This window comes from Podarcis raffonei, chromosome 3 (assembly GCF_027172205.1).
Source record: "Podarcis raffonei isolate rPodRaf1 chromosome 3, rPodRaf1.pri, whole genome shotgun sequence".
NCBI classification, from domain to species: Eukaryota; Metazoa; Chordata; class Lepidosauria; order Squamata; family Lacertidae; genus Podarcis; species Podarcis raffonei.
This window is the reverse complement of record NC_070604.1, coordinates 58,638,879-58,658,861: the sequence shown is the minus strand read 5'-3', so window position 1 is coordinate 58,658,861 and position 19,983 is coordinate 58,638,879. Positions and strand designations below refer to the sequence as shown.

General features: G+C 44.0%; 1 protein-coding gene across 1 annotated transcript in view; it reads right to left on the bottom strand.

Annotated features, from left to right (window-relative positions):
- The window catches only part of RNF217 (ring finger protein 217), a 55,035-nt gene extending 38,179 nt beyond the window's left edge, over positions 1–16,856 (bottom strand). The window contains exon 1 of the mRNA XM_053381822.1: positions 15,964–16,856. Within this exon, the coding sequence (XP_053237797.1) occupies positions 15,964–16,554 (591 nt within the window). The 5' untranslated portion in view covers positions 16,555–16,856. The remainder of the gene's footprint in view (positions 1–15,963) is intronic.
- Between the last annotated feature and the right edge of the window lie 3,127 nt (positions 16,857–19,983).

The window sequence follows — 19,983 nt, the reverse complement described above, 5'->3', positions numbered from 1 at the left end:
GAGTCTTCTCTTCTCATGAGGTGGCCAAAGTACTGGAGCCTCAGCTTCACGATCTGTCCTTCCAGTGAGCACTCAGGGCTGATTTCCTTAAGAATGGATGCGTTTGATCTTCTTGCAGTCCATGGGACTCTCAAGAGTCTTCTCCAGCACCATAATTCAAAAGCATCAATTCTTCGGCGATCAGCCTTCTTTATGGTCCAGCTCTCACTTCCATACATCACTACTGGGAAAACCATGGCTTTAACTATACGGACCTTTGTTGGCAAGGTGACGTCTCTACTTCTCAAGATGCTGTCTAGGCCTGTCATTGCCCTTCTCCCAAGAAGCAGGCGTCTTTTAATTTCGTGGCTGCTGTCACCATCTGCAGTGATCATGGAGCCCAAGAAAGTAAAATCTCTCACTGCCTCCATTTCTTCCCCTTCTATTTGCCAGGAGGTGATGGGACCAGTGGCCATGATCTTCGTTTTTTTGATGTTGAGCCTCAGACCATATTTTGCGCTCTCCTCTTTCACCCTCATTAAAAGGTTCTTTAATTCCTCCTCACTTTCTGCCATCAAGGTTGTGTCGTCTGCATATCTGAGGTTGTTGATATTTCTTCCGGCAATCTTAATTCCAGTTTGGGATTCATCCAGCCCAGCCTTTCGCATGATGTATTCTGCGTATAAATTAAATAAGCAGGGAGACAAAATACAGCCTTGTCGTACGCCTTTCCCAATTTTGAACCAATCAGTTGTTCCATATCCAGTTCTAACTGTAGCTTCTTGTCCCACATAGAGATTTCTCAGGAGACAGATGAGGTGATCAGGCACTCCCATTTCTTTAAGAACTTGCCATAGTTTGCTGTGGTCGACACAGTCAAAGGCTTTTGCATAGTCGATGAAGCAGAAGTAGATGTCTTTCTGGAACTCTCTAGCTTTCTCCATAATCCAGCGCATGTTTGCAATTTGGTCTCTGGTTCCTCTGCCTCTTCTAAATCCAGCTTGCACTTCTGGGAGTTCTCGATCCACATACTGTTTGAGCCTTCCTTGTAGAATTTTAAGCATAACCTTGCTAGCGTGTGAAATGAGTGCAATTGTGCGGTAGTTGGAGCATTCTTTGGCACTGCCCTTCTTTGGGATTGGGATGTAGACTGATCTTCTCCAATCTTCTGGCCACTGCTGAGTTTTCCATATTTGCTGGCATATTGAGTGTAGCACCTTAACAGCATCATCTTTTAAAATTTTAAATAGTTCAGCTGGAATACCATCACTTCCACTGGCCTTGTTATTTGCAGTGCTTTCTAAGGCCCATTTGACTTCACTTTCCAGGATGTCTGGCTCAAGGTCAGCAACCACACTACCTGGGGTGTACGAGACATCCATATCTTTCTGGTATAATTCCTCTGTGTATTCTTGCCACCTCTTCTTGATGTCTTCTGCTTCTGTTAGGTCCTTACCACTTTTGTCCTTTATTATGGTAATCTTTGTACGAAATGTTCCTTTCATATCTCCAATTTTCTTGAACAGATCTCTGGTTCTTCCTATTCTGTTGTTTTCCTCTATTTGTTTGCATTGCTCGTTTAAGAAGGCCTTCTTGTCTCTCCTTGCTATTCTTTGGAAATCTGCATTCAATTTCCTGTATCTTTCACTATCTCCCTCGCATTTTGCTTGCCTTCTCTCCTCCGCTATTTGTAAGGCCTCGTTGGACAGCCACTTTGCTTTCTTGCATTTCCTTTTCATTGGGATGGTTTTCGTTGCTGCCTCCTGTACAATGTTACGAGCCTCCATCCATAGTTCTTCAGGCACTCTGTCCACCAAATCTAAAACCTTAAACCTGTTCGTCACTTCCACTGTGTATTCATAAGGGATTTGACTTAGATTGTATCTTACCAGCCCAGTGGTTTTTCCTACTTTCTTCAGTTTAAGCTTGAATTTTGCTATAAGAAGCTGATGATCTGAGCCACAGTCAGCTCCAGGTCTTGTTTTTGCTGACTGTATAGAGCTTCTCCATCTTTGGCTGCAGAGAATATAATCAATCTGATTTCGATACTGCCCATCTGGTGATGTCCATGTGTAGAGTCGTCTCTTGTGTTGTTGGAAAAGCGTGTTTGTGATGGCCAGCTTGTTCTCTTGACAGAACTCTATTAGCCTTTGCCCTGCTTCGTTTTGATCTCCAAGGCCAAACTTGCCAGTTGTTCCTTTTATCTCTTGATTCCCTACTTTAGCATTCCAATCCCCTATAATGAGAAGAACATCCTTCTTTGGTGTCACTTCTATAAGGTGTTGTAAGTCTTCATAGAATTGGTCTATTTCAGTTTCTTCAGCACCAGTGGTTGGTGCATAAACTTTCCACCTATAATCCAACTATATACTCAGTCAGTAACTTTGGAAAAGAGCCAACAACTAATGGGACACAATAAGACAACCAAATACAAAACATGCCAAATTCAAGCTGCAAACATTCCTTTGCAGCTATGGCTTGAATTCAGTGCAATTTGAAGCTTTTCCTGTCTCATGCCTGACGCCATATGGATGGACAGGTGAGCAGGGTTGGGTAAAATGAGCAAGCAGAACAAAGGTAAACATATTAGGCTGTGGGCCAGAGGTTCCCCACTGCTGCAAATGAGGATCCTGTCCCCCCACTGTATTAACGTCACAAGTTTCAAGCTCTATATAGATATCTAATTATAACTAATGCACAAAATGCTCCCCTGTGTATCACTGTACACCTTGAGTGTTGGGCTTAGTAAGCTAGTTGCCTAGGAGTTGCTATCCTGCCCAAATAAATGACTAACTTCAATCCTGAAATAGTTTGCTCCTGTTATTTTTTTATACTCAAAGCCAGTGATTTTGAACACGAATCCTTGAATATGGCACTCAGTGCCAGTGGGAACTAGCACCCAACCTCTCTCAAACATGGAGAGCAAGACCAACACGAAAATCACGAAACAGCTTATTTAAGGCAGCAGTCACATAATGCCCCAGAAGTATTTCTAAATTTAGCAGTGTACCAAACTGCATGGTACTTTGTTAGCACCTACAACTGTCATAGTCTCAGAACTTCATGAAATTTAAAAGTAGCTTATTTTCTATTATAACACCAGACATTATCTTTGAATTAGACAGTCACTGTAGGTCCTTTTTCAGCTAGACTGCAATTGCACATTAACAGATGTCTAGCTAATAAATTGACAAGATTTAGCCAAAATATTCCAACACAAAAGAATAACATCTGTAACATGGAACTCTGGTTATATCTGGGGAGTCTTTATGGAGATGTTGGAAGACTAACATGCTAAGGAAAGAAAGCAGACGACAGCGGGGGAGAGCAACACGGGAAAATAGCATAATAGCTTAGGATGATTTAACATTAATGTGTAGTAGATGGGCACAACCATAAATTAAGTGTAAATACTATTTACACCGCAGGTTTTTTCCCTAGCTAGAATGAAATCATGTGGTAGAAGGTGAAGTGAGTATTAAGCAACGACAGTACAGTGGTGCCTCGCAAGACGAAATTAATCCGTTCCGCGAGTCTCTTCGTCTTGCGGTTTTTTCGTCTTGCGAAGCACGGCTATTAGCGGCTTAGCGGCTATTAACGGCTTAGCGGCTATTAACAGCTTAGCGGCTATTAACGGCTTAGCGGCTTTAAGAAAAAGGAAACAAACTCGCAAGAACTCGCAAGACGTTTCGTCTTGTGAAGCAAGCCCGTAGGGAAAATCGTCTTGCGAAGCGACGCAAAAACCGAAAAACCCTTTCGTCTTGCGCGTTTTTCGTTTTGCGAGGCATTCGTCTTGCGGGGCACCACTGTACCTTGACCCTCGTGGTCAGAGGAGCTCTACCAGTTTTTCTGTTGTGGTGCCTATCTATTGTTCTACCAGCTGATATTCACTAGACCCTCTTTATTGTTTCAGGAGACCAGTAAAAACATCACCCTATTAATTTCAGTGGGTCTACTCTAAATGTGATTGAGTTGGCTACTTCTTTGGTTAGTTAAGAAGGCCTCTGGCTGAGCACTTTGTTTGACTGAAAGCTTTTGAGGTTTTTGTTATTGCTGTCACTAGTTGCTACTGTTGTTAACATCAACAAACTAATATGATGGTTTTTATTACAGCTTTTAGCTTTTCTTGATTTGTCAGCATAATGAACTCTTTTAAAAGAAAGAATATATATATATATATGAAGATAGAATATATATATATAGAGAGAGAGAGACCCTTAATGTGTAGCTGTATGTGGAAGACTGCTACCAGGAAAAATTGAAAAGATAGAAGCACAGGATGCTAACTTTTACAGAGTCAGGCTATTGGCCCATCTAGATCAGTATTTCCAACATAGACTGGTAGTGGCTCACCAGGATTTTGGGATGGGTTGTCTCCCAGTACTACCCAGAGATGACAGGGATTGAACCTGGAACCTGCTGAATGCAAAGCAGATGCTATACCACTGAGCTATTGCCCTTCCCCAAAAGGGAAAGGGGGGGGGGGTGAACTCCTTTCATCAAACCACTTTCATAGGGAAATCAGACACCTTTTTCCGTGGAAGGAGTTCTCTCTAGTGGGGTAGGATTACCATCACCAAGGGAAAGAAACCCATATCCATGGTCATCTGTTGAGATTCCTGCATTGCTGGGAGTTGGATGAGATGACCCTCAGGGTCCCTTCCAAATCTACAATTCTATGATGCCACCTAAATCCTCATACTTGTCGAAACCCCTTCTCACTACACAGTACCTTCCTTCCTGGAGAGTTTCTAAGGTAACGTTGCTCCCTAGTTCTGAAATGAACAGGGCTGCTAACAGTATGAAAGCAGACAAGATAATGCAATACTATTCCAGGATACATCCTTGCGCTATTTCGGTCATCAAACTCCACATTAAAATATTCTGAAAATTGGTTGTGCATGTAGCAGGAAAACCCCAGCAAGTTAGATTTCTGTTAATAGCAATCCTTGAAAAGTACACATTGCAAATACCACCTGGATGTGACTAAGGCATATGAAATAGTATCCAGATCTACTCTCTACAGGAACAAGTGAATTTAGTGCACTAGACTGAGCTCCGGAAAAACAATCCTGAATCCAGTAAAGTCCCAAGCTGTGAGCCTGGATTAAAAACAAACAAAAAACCTCACACACTTCCAAAACAGCACTTATGCCTTATTTGGTTTAAGTAATTGCCCAAGAACGTGTAAAAAATAAGAGCTGTCAGGGAGGAAACAGAATAGATACTAGATACAATGTTCATTTTTTTGTTATTGGAAAAACAATGTACTCCATAGGCACATAAAACCATATTGCTAAGTGCACTCTTTACACAATGATATTTTAGGCATCTGTTCGTATACACAGAGGCAACTAATTCTTGACAAGTTGAGATGACATACAGAAGTTTTGTCTGGAGAGGCTGATAAGATTATTTGTTTTCCATCCCCAGTCACATGGATACTAGACCTGAAGATTCCTGGGCAAGCAAACAATTCCTCCAGATGTTCAACTGGAAAACAGTTCTTTCTGAATGCCAAAACAATGTATCTGATGTTGGAGAAATGTTTCCTGCAGTTTGGGTGTTCTGATAAATAGGATTTGTCTGCGTTCATTGACATTTCCTAGGCCACTAGAAGGATGACACATATGGACATTACAAAACATTCTGTTGATGGAATTGTAGGAATGTTGTACCATCCAGGAAAGGAAAGCTGTTGTCTTAAAATAATATCTGTGTCCTCCACACAGTTTTTCTTTCCAACGCCTGCCTGAGATGAAAGATACTATATCACATCCTGCAAAGGCACGGAGGAAGAGAAGCAGGCCAGCCATATTGGCTGGAAGGGGTGAATGTACACAGAGAATAGTAAAGGTAAAGGGACCCCTGACCATTAGGTCCAGTCGGGGGTTGCGGCACTCATCTCGCTTTATTGGCCGAGGGAGCCGGCGTACAGCTTCCGGGTCATGTGGCCAGCATGACTAAGCCGCTTCTGGCGAACCAGAGAAGCACGGAAACACCATTTACCTTTCTGCCGGAGCGATAACTATTTATCTACTTGCACTTGGACATGCTTTCGAACTGCTAAGTTGGCAGGAGCAGGGACCGAGCAACGGGAGCTCACCGCATCACGGGGATTCGAACCGCTGACCTTCTGATTGGCAAGTCCTAGGCTCTGTGGTTTAACCCACAGCGCCACCCACATCAGAGGATAGGCAGATATTAAATCAGGGGTGGGCAACTTCTGGTACTCAGCTAGCATGGCCAATGGTCAGGGATGATGAGAGTTATAGACCAGCAAAATCTGGAAGGCCACAGGTTCCCCAACCCTGTACTAAAGTATCTCCCAGCTCCACTTTCAACCACAGCTAAAACACAATTGGTTCAGTTTACTAACAACTTCCTCGTGGTCATCAGTCAATCTGTAAGAAAAACCTTACATCAGATTCCTCATACAATGAGAATGAGATGGGGAGTAGGAATTACCGTATTTCACACGACGTATAACTGACATGGAATTCACTTGCATAATCTGCATGAACACAAATGTAGTTTAAGAAGACTTTCCTATGGTATCATGAGGCTTGCTATTCAACTGTGCCTTTCATGAAGCTTTAGTTTTGAGTTTGGGGTTTTTCTCTTCTTATATTAAATTGGCGGGGGATGGACTTCCCATTGTGAGCAATAGAGAACACGAGGTTTTGGAGGCAAGCAGGATGCCACATGCATTCATTTCCTGACCCAAGAGACCTCAGCAATTGCACAATCTGCACTACACATCCACTGTCAAAATGAAGCAATGTACCACACTTGAATCAGTCCCTGAATGAGCTTCTCCATAGCTGTACAGTCTACAGCATAGAGGCAACTTTTGCATACAGCTCACAAATTCTCAATGGGATTTACATCCGGGGAATTCCCTGGCCAATCAAGTATCTGTATTTGCTGCTCTGTCATAAATTTCTTTACCTTTTGATGTGTGACAGGAGGCTAGGTCCTGCTGCAATATCCCAGTACTGCCAGGATACTCTTTTCCAGCTCTGGAATAACTCTCGTTCATAGAACCTCAATATATTGTGACGAGCACATCATTCCTTCTATTGGCTGCAGGCTTCCGACACCATAATGATCAACTGACTTTTCGTGTTTGTTTTGAGTACAGGATTACGAGTAAGATAGAAAACATGCTTTGTTTCAATTAATTTGCTCATGTACTTTTGAATTCTGATGCCTGAGAAACTTTTCCTGTTCTACAAGATCCTTTAAAAACACTTTATGTTGTTGTTGCTGCATTATGCATGTTTATGTAATTAATTATAAACTAGATGGTATAATTAATAAGAGCTGGTTTAGTGTAGTGGCTGGAGTGCACAGGGAAGGCCCAGGTTCAAATTCACTCAGCCATGAACTCCTTAAAGGGGTAATAACTGTGTCAATTATTAGACAGTCCTAGTGTAATAAACTCTAACATGTCCTTTGTCTAGCCTTGGGGTGGCACAAGTTTCCATACGGAAGCAATTGGAGATAATAGTGAAATACCATGCTATGTCACAGAGCAGCATTACATCAATGAAACACACAAGGTGGTCAAACCAGAGTCAATTCAGTCATGTTACCTATGGGGTTCTAGTTTTGATAGGGGACAGGAAGCTAAAAGCAGCAAGATGGCACAGTAGCAAAGCTTCTTATCTGCAGATGAAAACTGCAAAAGCCTTCCACTAATTAGCTGCTGGGTATGTTCTCTCCCACCTACTGAGCCCAAAGTGCATGTGGGTAGGAAAATAGGTCTGGCTAAAGAGGCTCTGCTGAAGCAGTGACTCAGCTTGTTATTTGCTCGGTGCTCAGAATCATGCCCAGCTGTACTTGATGAAGACGTGTACCTCTATCTCCAGCCTAGGAATTTTCTCTATGACTCTGCCTGTCTCTCTCTGCACCATGAATCAAGTATCGCCTAGTAGCATTTTAGTATGTCAACAAATATGGCCAGATTCAACTAGCAAGTCGCAATAGTAGAAGCCAATGCAAGGCCTTCCCCTAATACAACAGGTTTTTTCCATCCCCTCCTTTCCTTCTGGGAGTCCCCAGATTGGCTCTGATGTATGTGTGTTGGGGGAACCCCAGAACAGCTCATGTGGCAGGGGCTGCGGAGAGGGGAGACTGAATGTCTGGCAAGCTGAAATGCTTGCACTGATGGAACAATCTGCTTAGTACTACATTGAATTCCTCCCTGCAGACTATTTATTTCAAATGTTGATGTACTGCCTCTCATTAAAATCATACCGAGGCAAAGGATACTGTCAATACAAAACAGGAATTCAAAAACTATCCTATATGCAATAAAAACAATCCAATCCTACAAAATTCCATCCAGCACAGCCAACTCAGTTCTCCTGAGGAAGAGAGATGGAGGGAGGAAGTAGAGGAGCAACTTGGCACTGGGAAAAGGCAGCCCAAAAGAGGCGCCCAAACATTAAGCCCTAGCCTCTGCCAACACTATATGCCACCACCAGGAGAACAGTCTACAGCCCAAGAGCCATGCACACATATCAATAAAAATAGATATTTTGCGGGGGGTGGGGCGTTTCTGGTGTATTATAAAAAGGTATTTTGTATTGGGTAAGAGCTTTTTGTATATCTTTGGACAGATATGGGGGGGGGGAGAAAAAGGAAAGTGGGAGGCATCTAAAGAAAACTAGTGAAGCTGCATAGGGAGCTTACTTTCCGTTATGAAATGGAAGGCAGGAAAAATCATGAAGAAAAAGTATACATGAATAGCCAACAGTTGCAGGGAGAAGGTCAGGTGAGCCAAATGAACTCAGGCTTCCAAGAGATGTTATAAACAATGAAAAAGGCTATGTTCGAAGCAAGAGGAAGAAGAAGCAAGTAGTGGGTCCCTTGCATGGAGAAATGTTATTGAGGACAGAGAGAAGGCGGAACTACTCAACACCTACTTTGCCTGTGTTTTCACCAAAAGGAAAGCAGTGCCCAACTGGCTGATAACAGAATAAATGATGCAAGGAGGAAAGTGCAGCCCAATATAGGAAACAATGTGGTAAAGGAACACAAGCTTCACATGAGTCCACAGTGTGATGCAGCAGCAGAAAAAGCTAATGCTATTCTATGTTTCAACCACAAAAGTATAGTGTCCCGATCAAGGGAAGTAAAAGTACCACTCTATTCTGCATTGGTCAGACCACACCTGCAGTACCATGTCCAGTTCTGGGCACCACAATTTAAGATATTAGGATATTGACAAACTGGAATGCATTCAGACGAGGGTGACCAAGATTATAAAGGATCTGGAAACCAAGTCTTATGAGGAACAGTTGCAGGAGTTGGGTATCTTTCGTCTGGTACAGTGGAAACTGAGAGGAAAAATGATAACCATCTTCAAATGTCTAAAGGGCTGTCACATGAAAGGTGGAGCAAACCTGTTTTCTTCTACTCCGGAGGCTAGAACCTGAACCAATGGCTTCAAGTAACAAGAAAGCAGATTCCAGCTAAGCATCAGTAAGAACTTTGACAATGGAACAGACTCCCTTGAGAGGTGGTGAACTGTCTTTCCTTGGCTGGTTTTAAGCAAAGGTTGGATGGCCACCTGTCATGTATGATTTGGTTGAAATTCCTGCATGGCAGGAGGTTGGACTAGATAATCCTCAAGGTTGCTTCCAACTTTACAATTCTATTATTCTATTCTATGAAAAAACAATGTATCATATATTTATTTATCAACCAGGGACGTAAAACAACTTCAGGTTATGTTAATGCACGAATAAACTTGCATTAAACTTGGGTCTTTATTTTTATTCATTTAACAACATTTATATACCACTTACTCAAACAAAAAGACCTCTAAAACAATATCTTGCTAATCTTTTTATCTATTTTGGATTGTAAGCTCCTAAAGAAGGGATCCGTCTCTTACTCTGCAAAGCTTTGTGCTGCATACTGATGGCATTATATAAATAATAATAAAAATAATGTGCAGCGCTCTGGTATATAAAGTTTTGGAGTGTAAATATTTACACTTGTGCTAGCACTGCAGAACATCATGATAAAGGATACTGAAGAATATGCATCGCCAGAATAAATTGTGTCTATTTTAGAGCGAAAGCAGCTTCCCTCAGGCATTAAGTCTGAATGTGGAAAGGGGCAATCAGTAATACATAGGCAAGTCCCAGTCCCGCATTGCTGCTGCCTGCACCAGCCACACTCCCCAGTCACTGTGTGATCAACATCCATCTGAAGGGAGCTACTAACCATGCACTGATTAGGCCAGGGGTCAGCAACCTTTTTCAGCCATGGGCTGGTCCACCATCCCTCAGAACATGTGGTGGGCCAGTGTGTGTGTGTGTGTGTGTGTGTGTGTGTGTGTGTGTGTGTATGGGGGGGGGGAATGAACGAATTCCTATGCTCCACAAATAACCGAGAGATGCATTTTAAATAAAAGGACACATTCTACTCATGTAAAAACACACTGATTCCCAGACCGTCCACGGGCCGGATTGAGAAGGCAATTGGGCCGCATCCGGCCCCGGGCCTTAGTTTGCCTACCCCAGGGTTAGGTAGTGTTCTGATGGCCCAAGGATCAACTCTGCTTGTGTTCAAACTACAGAGAGTGAGGGTATAAATTTAAGAGAGTTGTACATTCTGGGATATGAAACTAAAGAGAACACAGAAATCCTATTTGTTTGCCCATCAATTCATTCTATACATACATCTATGAAGTTTCTAGTCTTAATAACTGCATTCGTGATCTTGATTCAAGAAGCTTACAACTACGTTTTTCAGTCCTGCCAGAAGCTTTCCTTCTTTCTTCCAGTGCTGAACTTGAGTGGCACAAACATGACTGTTTTTCAAGCAACTGTGAAGCCTTATAAGTGACTAAAAATACACCTATTCTATCTCAGTAGTCCATACTAAAGAATAACCTCGGTATAAATAACACCATTTATATAAAATAAAGCATTAGGCACAAATACCTATGTGGCTGGTTGTTTTTAAATCTCAACACGAAATTAAAAGACATTTAACTTATAATAATAATATTTATTTATTTATTTATTTATACATACATACATACATACATACATACATACCCCACCCACTCTGGGCAACTCCCAGCATAATATTGAAAACACAATAAAACATCAAACATTTAAAAAAAATCCCTAAAAAGGAATTTTAAAAGCAACTTTTAAATGACCTTAACAGTCAATTAAAATTTGGTTTGAAACAATTTATCATAGTACTCGGATCCACTTTTTATTGTGCAACCGCTCTCTCCCTGTCCCTTAAACATTACCTTGCCATTTCAAATTGCTGTAAATGTCACTCCTGATTTGGATCTTGAACTCATGTGTTAACCTTATGCAAGCTATTTAGGCCTGAGAGGCAGAATGTAAAGGAAGGGGCTGGCACACAAGCCCCCTCTCTGAGGCATGCTGTAACTGTGTGTGGTGACCACACAATGGCAGGCAGTGGGGATGAGCATGCTAGTTCCATCCATCTACCTCATCAACATTTCATGGGCCCTCATGCAGGGCCCACCAAATACATTTTGCTGCCTCAGGGGAAGGACAATACTGTACTCCCCTATTTTGCAAATGAAAGCTGACCAGATTGGTTGGCAAATCTTACTTTGACACTGGCGGTGAGACCTCCACTGCACTCAAAGGCTGCAATTGTGGGGTGCAGAGCGGATCATATGGCACACCCATCTCTGTCCACTCCTTGCTCTTCTGCATTTGCCACCTGAGGTGGTTGCCTCACTCTGACTCATGGTAGAGCTGGCCCTGATTCTATGCGTTTAATGGTGACAGTCTGAAGCTGGGAGCCTCCTGTACTCAGAGTCCTGAATTTCTAAGGTTCTAAAATATACAGAGAGCCTGCCTGAGTACATAAGGCTCCCAACTTCAGACAGCCTCAGGGAGTTGGAAGGTGACAAGAACAAATAGGTGGAGCTAGCATGCTTATCTCACTTCCCCCTTGTGTGTTTACTAAATGAAGCTACAGAACATCCAAAAAGGGCTAGAGTGAATCCAAGTATGCTCCCTCCATGAGGAATACCAGGCATTTATCCTTATTCAAACTTTATATCTTGGTGATGATGTGCCAAGCTCTACAGTAAACAAATGAACAGTTTCTAATTTTCAAGGCCCCAGAATGTACTAGTCCTTTACTAGAACTGTAAAAACAATCCCTTTGCCATTCCTGGCCTCAACAACCAGTCTTTCCCTACCACCTGCTTCAAGCCAGCACATGACCAACACATGTTTTCAAGTATGACACTTATAGAATGATATCATGCAGAATATTTTCCCTGCTTCCTCACCAAGCGATTCTGCTTAGTGAGCACATGGTTGTGTAGTGAAGCTGCCACAATTCTGTGCTTTTGGTATGAATCGAAAGAGCACCCAGTTGTTTCATTCCTGCAAGCTCATCTCATTTCGTAAAGTGATATTACTCCTGCCTTTCACCAGCCACACAAAGCACATGCCATATTCTATGGAATAACACTAACTGAAATAGGGTTTATGAAAAGTGAAGCAGGTGCTCTTAACAAATACTCACCTTTCCAACCAACTACCCCCGCCCCTGCCTTCATTTAGATGCACAGCATATTCTCAGCTAAATGTTTGCTCAAGTCTTTGCAAGACTTGGACCTATGGATTTAGCTGTGCAAAAGATTCTGTGCTGATGTGGGTCACTTTGACCTCCATACATCAGCCCTGCTTGCCAGCACCAGTACAAGTTCTCCAGCAGGTCAAACATCTGAAATACCATTCAGTTCATTTCCATGAACTGTAGCTTCACTACACAACCATGTGCTCACTAAGCAGAATCGCTTGGTGAGGAAGCAGGGAAAATATTCTGAATGAGATGCAAAATGATTCATTAGAGCAGAGGTGAAGAACCTTGGGATGAGGGACCAAATGTGGTCTGTCAGGCCTTTCTATCTGGCTCTTGGGATTCTCACTAGACCACATCTATTTCCAGGCCACACTTCTTTACTAGGACTGCTCTGTGTCTCAATGGCTTCTGCCTGGCTAACACATGTCCATGAACTGTGACCTCTAGCTTGTCTGGGTGGAGATTTGTGTGTGATGCAGAGACTCTCATCTTCTGCATGGCTGAAATGTAGCCTCCAGGACAAAGGAAATAATCAAATCTATGCCCACCTTTGCCTCTGACCCCACCTGCCACTGGTATGTGGTCCATGGAAGATTTCCCATTAGAGTATGTGGTCCTTGGGCTATAAAGGATTCCTTACTCACTTTGAGCCTTACACTGGGAAAAAGATGTTTGGCTCTAATCAGCATTTTGTTCCATGCACACACACTGGTGCTGACTTCTACCAGACCCTCTGAAAAGAAAATGTTTCTAAAGCCGTGAAAATCAGAAATCCAGGAAAAGTTCCCACTCTGTTCAGTTAGGTTCCTCCTTCCTCAGCAAAGGTGGAAAAGGGAAATGACCTGTCCACAATTAAACAAGGAATAGAAACAAAGAGGTATTTTGGTTTTCCATTTTGGTTATTTGGAAGAAATGAACTGTGGATCAGGTTAAAAAAAAATTACACCCATTTTAGGACAGAGGCATAAAGTTGAAGATTCAGAACTTTCAATCCTGAAAAAATCTTATAACAGCAGAAAGAGTTTTGCTGGGCCCTGGGTCTATACTGCTAAATTTAAATTTAACTAAAACTATCCTCCCTGGCACCATGTACAGGTACAGATGTGAAACTTTGTGGAAGAAAAAAACAGGTTTGTGGGGTGTGTTTTTTTTAAAAAAACAACAACACTACTGTCCCCTTCAAATAAGTTCCTTTGGACAAGTTGCTTAAACCCTCTTCAGGTATAGAAAAGGCTCCCCACTGCAGAGGTTCAGCTCCTAACACATGGAGGGCTGTGGGAACAAGAATAGTGATGCTCCAGAGAGCCTGGGAGAGCACTTCCTACTCTTTCTTTCATTTGATGGTTTCTTGATGGGCTTTGAAAGATAGGATCAGCTTCCTAGCCATGTATGCAGACTCTTCCTGCCTCACCTTGATGCTTCCTCTAAAAATTGCCACAAATACCCAGAGAACAGACTATTTATACTGTGCCCTCTCTTGGTCAAATAAAGCATGGAATGCTCAAAGTTGCAAGTGGTGCGCAGTGCAACACTGATGTAACACATCATCGTTGCAGGCCAGGATTATTGAGAGATCAAATATGAAATACTTCTGAAATTGCAACATACTCAGCACTATTATTGCTTATGACATACAACTTGAACAAATTAAATACCAGTACCTTACAATTAAATAACCAGCTTGCTTATATAGGTATGTGATCACTTGCTCCTATTGTTTCTCTGTCATCAGTCAGAAATACCACTAAGAAGTTGCAGCAACACATTTAACAAATCTGTTGAGAACCTGTCATTTTAAACAGGAAGACAGATGCAGAGTTGGATTTTTTTTTAAAAAAACCTCTAGATAAAAGTACTCCTTTCTTCTGATTAAATACTTGGAAAAGTGACACAAGTCTATCAAAGCTACAGGCCTCTCTAAGTTTTACCTTTGCCTCTGTGACACTTAGAAAGGGTGAAATCCCTGCAAGGACTGGGAAATTTTATACAACACAATGAGGAAGTGCACATATCAGTAGACACTATCAGCAAGTCCACATTCCGACAGTCTTGAAAGACCTGAATTTGTTATGAAGCTGAAAAATCACAAGCTCAAGCTCAAAGGGGTGGGGTTCAAACAGAAATAATTTAGCCCCAGAACTGAGCATGGGAATTTCCTATGGATGCTGCTCAACTAATTCTATTCTGGTCAGAAAAGACCCACTGAAAATTACGAAAACACTCTAACCACACACACCACACCACATTGGTGGTTTATCAGTATAGACAAGATGAAGACTCCAAATTCACTCCATTCTTTAAACATTCTGTCTGACTAACATAAAAATGATCAACAGCATATTGGAAACAGCTGTTCTTTTTGAAATACATCTCATTACTTTATAGAATTGAAGTTGATCTTAGTAAGGTATTACCCTACTGTGATTTTTAATCCTCCCCCCCCCCTTAATGATCAGTATGGTAATCCATGTCTTCTTGTATTGGTTTTTTGCAGAAACAGAAATGCAAGCAGCAGCTCTGGCGTGGAAATATGTACAGAGCTTGTGTACATGTACAAAAACACAAACGCCAGCTAAGATTTCCTACAACAGTGAGTAAAGTCGCAATAGACAGAAGGCAGTTAACCTCCTGAAAAACAGATGCATTATCTAGTCTTTGTACTGTCTTCAATGGCCCATATGACCTTCCTCAGTGATAAGGAACCAGCTGATATTAAATCAACACACTCCCCCACAAAGGAGACATTAGGATCTGAGGCCAGGCTATTGTGTTTGTATCTCCTGGGGTGGGTGAAGGGAACAAACCTACACAGTGGATGGCTTTTTCCTCCTTACAGGTAAATGGAGATGGGTTTGTCCTCACAACTGAACAGGCCAAACACTGACATATGGGAAAGGAGCAGAAGATTTACCCCCCAACAACAACAACAAATCACAATAGTGATTTACAGCACCATCTTAACCATGTCTACTCATGAGACCTACTCAAAGGGGCTGGGTCCCAGGGCGATTGTGGGGTTAAGCATTGCAGCCTCCATGGGAAAAGGCATTCACACAATCTTGGAAGTGGCAACTTGCTTCTTGGGGGCCTTGGGGAATGGCAAGCAGGCAAGGCTTAGGAAAGGCACTCTGCACATGTTCAGAGCCCTAACAGCTGTTCTAAAGCAGAGCTCGCTTGCTCCTATCTGAGGTGGGGAGAGGCCAGACTAGGGCATAACCTTGGAAGTTGCAACGGCAGGAGAACAGTGGCGTTGACCTAGTATCCTTGGAGCAAGGTGGGAAGACCGCAGGCCTGCAGGCGAAAGGAGCCGAGGGGGGAAAGGCAGAGCCACGGCAGGAAGCGGGCGAGGTGGGAGCGCGCCATGCTTACTTGCGAGCTGAGATAGAACTTGAGGCACTCCTCGCAGACGGGCTTCTTGCAGCAGGGCAAGGGCTTGAGGGGCTTCTCCTCCAGACACACGCGGCAAGTCAGCACCAGCAAGGGCCCGAAGTCCCCGGAGATGAGCCCGGAGAACGGCTCGGGCAGCAGGTACAAGTCCACCTCGAGGCTGCCGTCCCCGCCGCCTTTTCCTCCTCCTTCTCCTGGCAGGGAAGGCGGCGGCGGCGAGAAGCCGGGGCCAGGGTCCCCTCCTGGGCGCGGAGACGCCGGCGGGGCGCTGGGCCGCCGGTCGCTCTCCACGCAGTAGACGGTGCAGTAGACGGGCCTCAGAGGAAGCCGGCGGCTGGGGCTGCTTCCCGCTTCCAAGCCGGAGCCCTCCTCCGGGCGAGCGACGGCGCTACTGTCCTCCGCCTCCGCCTCCTGGCCCAGCGGTTCAGCAGGAGGCGGCGGCCCCGGGTCGCCCTCTGGACTGGGCGCCGCTGCCCTCCCGCTCCCCGCGGCCGAGAGAGGCGGCCCGGGGGCGCTGGCTGTGGCGGCGGCTGACTCCCGCGGGGCGCTGGCCGTGCTCAGCTGCTCCCCCATGCCCGCCGCCGCCGCTGCAGCCGCCCTCGCCGCCGCGGCCGCCGCTTCCCATCCAGCCGCCTCCCCGGACGTGTGGCGCCCCAGCCGGATCCGCACGGCGTACAGCAGCGCCGCCGCCGCCACCTGGCTCCGTCCCCCCGCGGGGATCCCTCCTGCGCCCGCCGGAGCCAGCTAAGGGAGCGCCCGCTCGCCGCCTCGCCAGCCCCGCGCACGTAGGGCCCGCCGCCCCGACAGGGACCGCCTCATCCTGCCAGGCGAGCCGAGTTCAAAGAGGAGGACCAGCCCCTCCCAGAGCCGCGCACACCTCTCGGCGCTACCTAGCGCCGCCGGCACGCGCGCCGCTCTCTCCCACCGACGAGCTCCCTGCTCGTCGCTTCCCCCCGCCCGCCCTTTATATTATTACATTTTATGATAATTATATCTCTCGTATAGATTCCCCACCCCCCACTTTCTTCTAAAGCGTTACGATTTTTATTTTTTTTAAATTAACATAGGGTGTCTCTCCTTCTCCTTGACGCGTAAAGCGTAATCTGATCTGTGCATGGTTATGGAGTTCAGAGGGGTTCCATCTGAACTTACTTTGTTTAGGATTAAAGCCTTAATGTCCCTTCTCGCACACCCAAGGTCACGCCCAGTTACTCATTTCGTAAATCTGAAATAACTGTTAGCGTCTTCCTTTCACAGATTCCTATCTAGAGCATGAATCTGAAATCCGAAACTGTCATATTTGTAAGTTATATAATCCCATTAATTCTAGAGCTGATATACGTTTAAAAACAATAGGTGTGTGTATGGGGGACAAATTAGTTCATTCACTTCTCTTCTTCCTTTTCTCCTTTACTTACAACCCCCATCACAAAGATCATGGCTCGGGAACCTCCAGATGTTGCTGGACTACAACTCCTATCATCCCTGACCATTGGCCATGGTATCTGGGACTGATGACAGGTTCCCCACAGGTGACAGCACTAATGCTCCCCCCGACATTCTCTGCAGAAATAAAATTGATTTCCTTTGTGTGTCCACAGACAAGTACCACACTGTTGTGTTTGCTTATCAGAAAAACTTGGAAAAGAGCTCAATTTAAGTTGCAACCAATTCATGTTATTGGTTAATTGATTTTTAATATTTATATCTTTGTATCCCACCCTTCAAATGTAAAGCATTCCCAGGCCACATTGCTGGACAATGGCAATATATAGATGGGTGGAGAATTTGGACATTGATTAAATAATAGATCAGTGGTTCCCAAACGTTTCCCATACTGGCCACTTGAAAATTACGAGGGGCCTGGTGGACCACTTATTGATTTTTCTGCCTATTGTAACTGAGAACATAATGTTGGATCAGGCCAATGGCCCATCTAGTCTAGCATCCTGTTCTCACAGTAGTTAACCAGATGCCTATGGGAAACCAGCGAATAAAACACGAGCACAAAAGCACCTGGCATTCGGAAATATTGCTGTCTCCAATTGTGGAGGTAGAGCATAGCCATAATGGTTAGTAGCTGCTAATAGCCCTCTCCTCCATGAACAAGTGTAATGCACTGTGCTAGATGCAGCAGGATCATTAGGGGTTTTTTTGCTTATTTTATTTCTTATAAATTGCATTTATTCTCTTACAACTTGTATTCAATAGAATTCAAACTGTAACAAAATTGTTGGTACCCTTCTGTCTTGGGAGACAATGGAGGAGTGTGCCATTGGGAGTGAAGTCAAACTGTTGAATTACAGTGCCTGCGGTGGCTGTAGAGACTAATGTGGGAGAGACATGTTTTGTTGCAGCTGGGGCGGATGAAGGCATCCAGTTGTGCTGCTGCAGATGCACTATGATGTTTATTCTCTCTGCGTTCCTCCCAGCAGTCATTCCTCCTCTGGATACATGACTGTCTGTCTCCAGACACTGTGGTCGTCTGCAAGGGATTCCCTCATGGCAGGGTTGATGTTGCCAACCTTCACGTATCATTTGCAGGCATCTTTGTAACTCAGAGTAATAAAATGCAATAGAAGAAACAGAAGAAGCAATTAAAATACAGTTAAAATCCATATGAGCATTAATGCAAGGGATATGCTATCTGTCGTCTTAAAGCACAAACCTACATACACGCCACGGATCACCTGAAGGAAGTGTGTGGCCCACAAGTGGTCCACAGACCAGAGTGTAGGAGCCTTTATAATAGATGAACCCATCCTCCTTTCTTGTTGTCAGACAGCACTAACTCATAACTGCAAGTTATGTTTTCAGGTAACATTTATATCTCCTTTGACAGGCAGCAATGTTCCAAAGTCTCAAGTGGAGGTCTGCCCCAACCTTGCTGCTCAACCACCTTTCACCTGGACGGAGCCTAGGACTTTATGCATATAAAGCATATGCTCCAGCACTGATCTGCAATTCCTTCCCAAGTAATACAGAGAATAGCTAGCATATGATGTGGTATTCTATATATGTATTCATTTCTATGTTCACCATAATTTTTCAAGAGATGAATTTTATTCAGTTGTACATATATCTTGCCCCAAGGCACATTTTAATTTGAAATTCATTGAGCGAAATGATGCCATCTGTGCAGCACCTTTGCATTCTCCTCCCCTTCATTTTTCCAGTAGCTGGTGGTAATGGCTATACCAATTGTTCCAAGCAGCAGCAAAATGTGGGGATGTTTGCCATTCATTAGGTAGCCTAAGCTGCCATGAAGAAGAGGAGGAAAGTATTGTGCCATGCCCGAGAGAAACATGATATCTGCAGAAGCAAAAAAACAAAACAAACAAAATTGACAAGGTCAACTCTTGGGGAGCAAAAACTCTTCGAGACAAGAAAACAACAAGACTGTGGATGTGTGTGACTACACAGAAGAAAAGGGGTAGGAGTAGGGGGTGTGAAGAGCAGATTTGGAAGTTTTGATGAATGAAGCCACCTTTCCAGAGCATGAGCCAGATTTGAACCAAATGAGAGGAAATGCATGTGTTGCTTGGTGGAAGAAGAGAAAAAAAAGGAAGGAGAAGGAAGAAAGTAGAAAATGGAGTGTGAATTGGCAAGGGGAAAGGTGGAAGCACAGGTGAGCATAGAGGACATGAAGAAGTGAGAGGTTTGGGACACAAAATAACAATTAAACAACACCCCTAAGTCAGGGGTAGGGTGCATGTTTTCCTTTCCCTGTGTCTGTCTGCCTCCCCCCCCCCTGCCTTCCCTCATTTCCCCCTTCTTGCTATCAAGAGCCACCAGAATTAAGCAAAGAACTACATGTGGCCCTAGGGCTATAAGATTCCCACCTGTGCTGTAAGGGGACAAGCAAACAAAAACTGCATGGCCAATTGAGAACTGATTATGTTCAGTAGCCTCAAGAGTGTTGCCAGCCAGTTGAAAATGAGAAATGGGAAACTATGTTGTGTGTGGAATGGAGTATCCTATCTAATCTGAAAGTGGTGGGTG